The sequence below is a fragment of the Melospiza melodia genome, unplaced genomic scaffold, assembly GCF_035770615.1.
Source record: "Melospiza melodia melodia isolate bMelMel2 unplaced genomic scaffold, bMelMel2.pri scaffold_289, whole genome shotgun sequence".
NCBI classification, from domain to species: domain Eukaryota; kingdom Metazoa; phylum Chordata; class Aves; order Passeriformes; family Passerellidae; genus Melospiza; species Melospiza melodia.
This window is the reverse complement of record NW_026948608.1, coordinates 74,957-82,855: the sequence shown is the minus strand read 5'-3', so window position 1 is coordinate 82,855 and position 7,899 is coordinate 74,957. Positions and strand designations below refer to the sequence as shown.

Genomic DNA, 7,899 nt, shown 5'->3' with positions numbered 1-7,899 from the left:
ACCTCATCCTCCTCACCCTCCTCACCCTCCTCCTCGCCCTCAACAACCTCATCTACCTCACCCTCCTCAACCACCTCATTCTCCCCCTTATCGCCCTCAACCACCTCAACAACCTCATCCACTCCAACCACCTCAACCATCTTAACCACCTCATCCCCCTCACCCTCCTCATCCTCCTCATCCTCCTCATCCTCCTCAACCACCTCATCCACTCCAACCATCTCGACCACCACAACAACAAGCATAGCTCCCACCAGCTCAACCATCTCAACCACATCACCCACCACCTCATCCTCAGCCCCCTCGTCCTCTTCATCCTCCTCACCCTCAACCACCTCACCCTCCTCATCCTCCTCATCGCCCTCAACCACCTCAACCACCTCATCCTCCTCCTCGCCCTCAACCACCTCACCCTCCTCATCCTCCTCATCGCCCTCAACCACCTCAACCACCTCAACCACCTCATCCTCATCGGCCGCATCCTCCTCATCACCTGCAACCACCTCAACAACCTCATCCTCCTCATCGCCCTCAACAACCTCACCCTCTTCATCCTCCTCATCGCCCTCAACAACCTCAACCACCTCAACCACTTCATCCTCCTCCTCCCCTTCAACAACGTCAAGCGCCTCATCCCCCTCATTGCCCCCAACCACCTCATCCCCCTCACCCTCCTCATCCTCCTCAACCACCTCAACCTCCTCATCCACTCCAACCAGCTCGACCACCACAACAACAAGCATAGCTCCCACCAGCTCAACCATCTCAACCACATCACCCACCACCTCACCCTCAGCCCCCTCGTCCTCTTCATCCTCCTCACCCTCAACCACCTCACCCTCCTCATCATCCTCATCGCCCTCAACTACCTCACCCTCCTCATCCCCCTCATCGTCCTCAACCACCTCAACCACTTCATCCTCCTCCTCGCCCTCAACCACCTCACCCTCCTCATCCTCCTCATCGCCCTCAACCACCTCAACCACCTCATCCTCCTCATCGCCCTCAACCACCTCAACCACCTCATCCTCATCGCCCTCAACAACCTCAACCACCTCATCCTCATCGCCGGCATCCTCCTCATCACCTGCAATCACCTCAACAACCTCATCCTCCTCATCGCCCTCAACAACCTCACCCTCCTCGTCTTCCTCATCGCCCTCAACCATCTCAACCACCTCAACCACTTCATCCTCCTCCTCCCCTTCAAAAACGTCAAGCGCCTCATCCCCCTCATTGCCCCCAACGACCTCATCCCCCTCACCCTCCTCATCCTCCTCAACCACCTCACCCTCCTCATCCTCCTTATCGCCCTCAACAACCTCAACCACCTCATCCTCATCGCCCTCAACAACCTCAACCACCTCATCCTCATCGCCCTCATCCTCCTCATCACCTGCAACCACCTCAACAACCTCATCCTCCTCCTCGCCCTCAACAACCTCACCCTCCTCATCTTCCTCATCCCCCTCAACCACCTCACCCTCTTCATCTTCCTCCTCATCGCCCTCAACCACCTCAACCACCTCATCCTCATCCCCCTCAACCACCTCAACCACCTCATCCTCATCACCCTCAACAACCTCACCCTCCTCGTCTTCCTCACCGCCCTCAACCACCTCAACCTCCTCCTCCTCATCGCCCTCAAACACCTCACCCTCCTCATCCTCCTCCTCGCCCTCAACCACCTCACCCTCCTCATCCTCCTCAGCGCCCTCAGCCACCTCAACCACTTCATCCTCCTCCTCCCCCTCAACAACCTCAACCACCTCATCCTCATCGCCCTCATCCTCCTCATCACCTGCAATCACCTCAAGCACCTCATCCTCCTCATCGCCCTCAACAACCTCAACCACCTCAACCACTTCATCCTCCTCCTCCCCCTCAACAACGTCAAGCACCTCCTCATCCCCCTCATTGCCCCCAACCACCTCATCCCCCTCACCCTCCTCATCCTCCTCAACCACCTCATCCACTCCAACCAGCTCGACCACCAAAACAACAAGCATAGCTCCCACCAGCTCAACCATCTCAACCACCTCACCCACCACCTCACCCTCAGCCCCCTCGTCCTCTTCATCCTCCTCCTCGCCCTCAACCACCTCACCCTCCTCATCCTCCTCATCGCCCTCAACCACCTCAACCACCTCATCCTCCTCATCGCCCTCAACCACCTCACCCTCCTCATCCTCCTCATCGCCCTCAACAACCTCAACCACCTCAACCACTTCATCCTCCTCCTCCCCCTCAACAACCTCAACCACCTCATCCTCATCGCCCTCATCCTCATCGGCCTCATCCTCCTCATCACCTGCAATCACCTCAACAACCTCATCCTTCTCATCGCCCTCAACAACCTCACCCTCCTCGTCTTCCTCATCCCCCTCAACCACCTCAACCACCTCAACCTCATCCTCGCCCTCAACCATCTCACCCTCCTCACCCTCCTCATCCTCCTCCGCCCCCTCAACAATGTCAAGCACCTCATCCCGCTCTTCGCCCCCAACCACCTCATCCTCCTCCTCCTCCTCCTCCCGCTCAACCACCTCCAGCACCTCATCCTCCTCATCGCCCTCAACAACCTCACCCTCCTCATCCTCCTCATCGCCCTCAACAACCTCAACCACCTCATCCTCCTCCTCGCCCTCAACCACCTCACCCTCCTCATCCTCCTCATCGCCTTCAACAACCTCAACCACCTCAACCACCTCATCCTCCTCCTCCCCCTCAACAACCTCAACCACCTCATCCTCATCGGCCGCATCCTCCTCATCACCTGCAACCACCTCAACCACCTCATCCTCCTCCTCGCCCTCAACCACCTCACCCTCCTCATCCTCCTCATCGCCTTCAACCACCTCAACCACCTCAACCACCTCATCCTCCTCCTCCCCTTCAACAACGTCAAGCGCCTCATCCCCCTCATTGCCCCCAACAACCTCATCCCCCTCACCCTCCTCATCCTCCTCAACCACCTCAACCACCTCATCCACTCCAACCAGCTCGACCACCACAACAACAAGCATAGCTCCCACCAGCTCAACCATCTCAACCACCTCACCCACCACCTCACCCTCAGCCCCCTCATCCTCTTCATCCTCCTCCTCGCCCTCAACCACCTCACCCTCCTCATCTTCCTCCTCATCGCCCTCAACAACCTCAACCACCTCATCCTCATCACCCTCAACCACCTCACCCTCCTCGTCTTCCACACGCCCCTCAACCACCTCATCCCCCTCACCCTCGTCATCCTCCGCAACCACCTCAACCACCTCATCCTCCTCATCGCCCTCAGCCACCTCAACCACACCAACAACCTCATCCTCCTCATCACCCTCAACCACCTCACCCACCACCTCACCCTCAGCCCCCTCGTCCTCCTCATCACCCTCATCGCCCTCAACAACCTCAACAACCTCATCCTCCTCCTCCCCCTCAACAACCTCACCCTCTTCATCCTCCTCATCGCCCTCAACAACCTCAACCACCTCAACCACTTCATCCTCCTCCTCCCCCTCAACAACGTCAAGCACCTCCTCATCCCCCTCATTGCCCCCAACCACCTCATCCCCCTCACCCTCCTCATCCTCCTCATCCTCCTCAACCACCTCATCCACTCCAACCAGCTCGACCACCACAACAACAAGCATAGCTCCCACCAGCTCAACCATCTCAACCACCTCACCCACCACCTCACCCTCAGCCCCCTCGTCCTCTTCATCCTACTCCTCGCCCTCAACCACCTCACCCTCCTCATCCTCCTCATCGCCTTCAACAACCTCAACAACCTCAACCACCTCATCCTCCTCCTCCCCCTCAACAACCTCAACCACCTCATCCTCATCGCCCTCATCCTCCTCATCACCTGCAATCACCTCAACAACCTCATCCTCCTCATCGCCCTCAACAACCTCACCCTCCTCGTCTTCCTCATCGCCCTCAACCATCTCAACCACTTCATCCTCCTCCTCCCCTTCAACAACGTCAAGCGCCTCATCCCCCTCATTGCCCCCAACCACCTCATCCCCCTCACCCTCCTCATCCTCCTCATCCTCCTCAACCACCTCAACCTCCTCATCCACTCCAACCAGCTCGACCACCACAACAACAAGCATAGCTCCCACCAGCTCAACCATCTCAACCACATCACCCACCACCTCACCCTCAGCCCCCTCGTCCTCTTCATCCTCCTCCTCGCCCTCAACCACCTCACCCTCCTCATCCTCCTCCTCCCCCTCAACAACCTCAACCACCTCATCCTCATCGCCCGCATCCTCCTCATCACCTGCAACCACCTCAACAACCTCATCCTCCTCAACGCCCTCAACAACCTCACCCTCCTCGTCTTCCTCATCGCCCTCAACCATCTCAACCACCTCAACCACCTCATCCTCATCGCCCGCATCCTCCTCATCACCTGCAACCACCTCAACAACCTCATCCTCCTCCTCGCCCTCAACAACCTCACCCTCCTCGTCTTCCTCATCCCCCTCAACCACCTCAACCACCTCAACCACCTCAACCACCTCAACCTCCTCCTCGCCCTCAACCATCTCACCCTCCTCACCCTCCTCATCCTCCTCCGCCCCCTCAACAACGTCAAGCACCTCATCCCGCTCTTCGCCCCCAACCACCTCATCCTCCTCCTCCTCCTCCTCCCCCTCAACCACCTCCAGCACCTCATCCTCCTCATCGCCCTCACCCTCCTCATCTTCCACACCCCCCTCAACCACCTCATCCTCCTCACCCTCCTCACCCTCCTCCTCGCCCTCAACAACCTCATCTACCTCACCCTCCTCAACCACCTCATTCTCCTCCTCCCCCTTATCGCCCTCAACCACCTCAACAACCTCATCCACTCCAACCACCTCAACCATCTTAACCACCTCATCCCCCTCACCCTCCTCATCCTCCTCATCCTCCTCATCCTCCTCAACCACCTCATCCACTCCAACCAGCTCGACCACCACAACAACAAGCATAGCTCACACCAGCTCAACCATCTCAACCACATCACCCACCACCTCACCCTCAGCCCCCTCGTCCTCTTCATCCTCCTCACCCTCAACCACCTCACCCTCCTCATCCTCCTCATCGCCCTCAACCACCTCAACCACCTCATCCTCCTCCTCGCCCTCAACCACCTCACCCTCCTCATCCTCCTCCTCGCCCTCAACCACCTCACCCTCCTCATCCTCCTCAGCGCCTTCAACAACCTCAACCACCTCAACCACTTCATCCTCCTCCTCCCCCTCAACAACCTCAACCACCTCATCCTCATCGCCCTCATCCTCCTCATCACCTGCAATCACCTCAACAACCTCATCCTCCTCATCGCCCTCAACAACCTCACCCTCCTCGTCTTCCTCATCGCCCGCAACCATCTCAACCACCTCATCCTCATCGCCCTCAACCACCTCAACCACCTCAACCACCTCAACCACCTCAACCACCTCGGCCTCTCCCACCGAATCAACCCCATCCACCATGTCCTCAACCTCCTCCACCCCCACCGAGTCAACCACCTCAGGCACCTCTGCTGCGCCCACTGAATCAACCACATCCACCACCTCCTCGTCCACCTCCACTGAGCCTACCACGTCCACCTCCACCTCAACCACCTCAGCCATGCCCACCGAATCAACCATATCCACCACCGGGTCCACCACCTCAACCACGTTCGCCATCCCCACCGAGTCCACCACCTCTACCTCCACCTCAACCACGTTCGCCACCCCCACTGAGTCCACCACGTCCACCACCAGCACCTCAACCACCTCATCCACCTCAGCCGTCCCCACCGAGTCCACCAAGTCCACCACCTCCTCAACCACCCTGGCCACCCCCACAGAGTCCACCACTTCAGCTGTGCCTACTGAATCAACCACGTCCACCTCAACCTCCACCACTTCAGCCGGTCCAACCGAATCAACCACGTCCACCACGTCCACAACCTCCTCCAGCCCCACCGAGTCCACCAGCACCTCAACCACCTCAACCGCCTTGACCACTCCCACTGAATCAACCACATCCACCACCAGTTCAACCACCTCAGCCGTCTCCACCGAGTCCACCACGTCCATTTCCACCTCCACCACCTCTGCCACCGTGTCCACCACCTCCACCTCCTCCACCACCTCAGCCTCACCCACTGAATCAACCACGTCCATCACCACCTCAAGATCAACCACATTGGCCACACCCACTGAGTCCACCACCAGCACCTCAAACACCTCAACCACCTCAACCACCTCAACCACCTCAACCACCTCGGCCTCTCCCACCGAATCAACCCCATCCACCATGTCCTCAACCTCCTCCACCCCCACCGAGTCAACCACCTCAGGCACCTCTGCTGCGCCCACCGAATCAACCACATCCACCACCGGGTCCACCACCTCCACCACCTCAGCCATCCCCACCGAGTCCACCACCTCCACCTCCACCTCAACCACGTTCGCCACCCCCACTGAGTCCACCACGTCCACCACCAGCATCTCAACCACCTCATCCACCTCAGCCGTCCCCACCGAGACCACCAAGTCCACCACCTCCTCAACCACCCTGGCCACCCCCACAGAGTCCACCACTTCAGCTGTGCCTACTGAATCAACCACGTCCACCTCAACCTCCACCACTTCAGCCGGTCCCACCGAATCAACCACGTCAACCACGTCCACAACCTCCTCCAGCCCCACCGAGTCCACCAGCCCCTCAACCACCTCAACCGCCTTGGCCACTCCCACCGAGTCAACCACATCCACCACCAGTTCAACCACCTCAGCCGTCTCCACCGAGTCCACCACGTCCATTTCCACCTCCACCACCTCTGCCACTCCCACCGTGTCCACCACCTCCACCTCCTCCACCACCTCAGCTGCACCCACTGAATCAACCACGTCCATCACCACCTCAAGATCAACCACATTGGCCACACCCACTGAGTCCACCACCAGCACCTCAACCACCTCAACCACCTCAACCACCTCAACCACCTCAACCACCTCGGCCTCTACCACCGAATCAACCCCATCCACCATGTCCTCAACCTCCTCCACCCCCACCGAGTCAACCACCTCAGGCACTTCTGCTGCGTCCACTGAATCAACCACATCCACCACCTCCTCGTCCACCTCCACTGAGCCTACCACGTCCACCTCCACCTCAACCACCTCAGCCATGCCCACCGAATCAACCATATCCACCACCGGGTCCACCACCTCCACCACCTCAGCCATCCCCACTGAGTCCACCACCTCCACCTCCACCTCAACCACGGTCGCCACCCCCACTGAGTCCACCACGTCCACCACCAGCACCTCAACCACCTCAGCCGTCCCCACCGAGACCACCAAGTCCACCACCTCCTCAACCACCTTGGCCACCCCCACAGAGTCCACCACTTCAGCTGTGCCTACTGAATCAACCACGTCCACCTCAACCTCCACCACTTCAGCCGGTCCCACCGAATCAACCACGTCCACCACGTCCACAACCTCCTCCACCCCCACCGAGTCCACCAGCCCCTCAACCACCTCAACCACCTTGGCCACTCCCACCGAATCAACCACGTCCACCACCTCCACCACCCCCACCGAGTCCACCAGCCCCTCAACCACCTCAACCACCTTGGCCACTCCCACTGAATCAACCACGTCCACCACCAGTTCAACCACCTCAGCCATTCCCACCGATTCTACCACCTCCACCTCCACCACCACCTCAGCTGCACCAACTGAATCAACCCCATCCACCATGTCCTCAACATCCGCCACCCCCACCGAGTCAACCATGTCCACCACCTCCACCACTCCCACCGAGTCCACCAGCACCTCAACCACCTCAACCACGTTTGCCACCCCCACAGAGTCCACCACTTCAGCTGTGCCTACTGAATCA

The 7,899-nt window shown here is 59.0% G+C and overlaps 1 protein-coding gene across 1 annotated transcript; it reads left to right on the top strand.

Moving 5' to 3' along the window:
- Positions 1-1,005: 1,005 nt before the first annotated feature.
- LOC134433985 (mucin-2-like) lies at positions 1,006-7,665 on the top strand (the record flags this gene model as incomplete). Its single annotated transcript, XM_063182665.1, has 6 exons — positions 1,006-2,061; positions 2,910-3,069; positions 3,590-3,710; positions 4,092-4,269; positions 5,854-6,273; positions 7,249-7,665. Coding segments are annotated over 6 exons (2,352 nt in total), but the record flags the coding sequence as incomplete, so codon positions are not given.
- Positions 7,666-7,899: the final 234 nt, after the last annotated feature.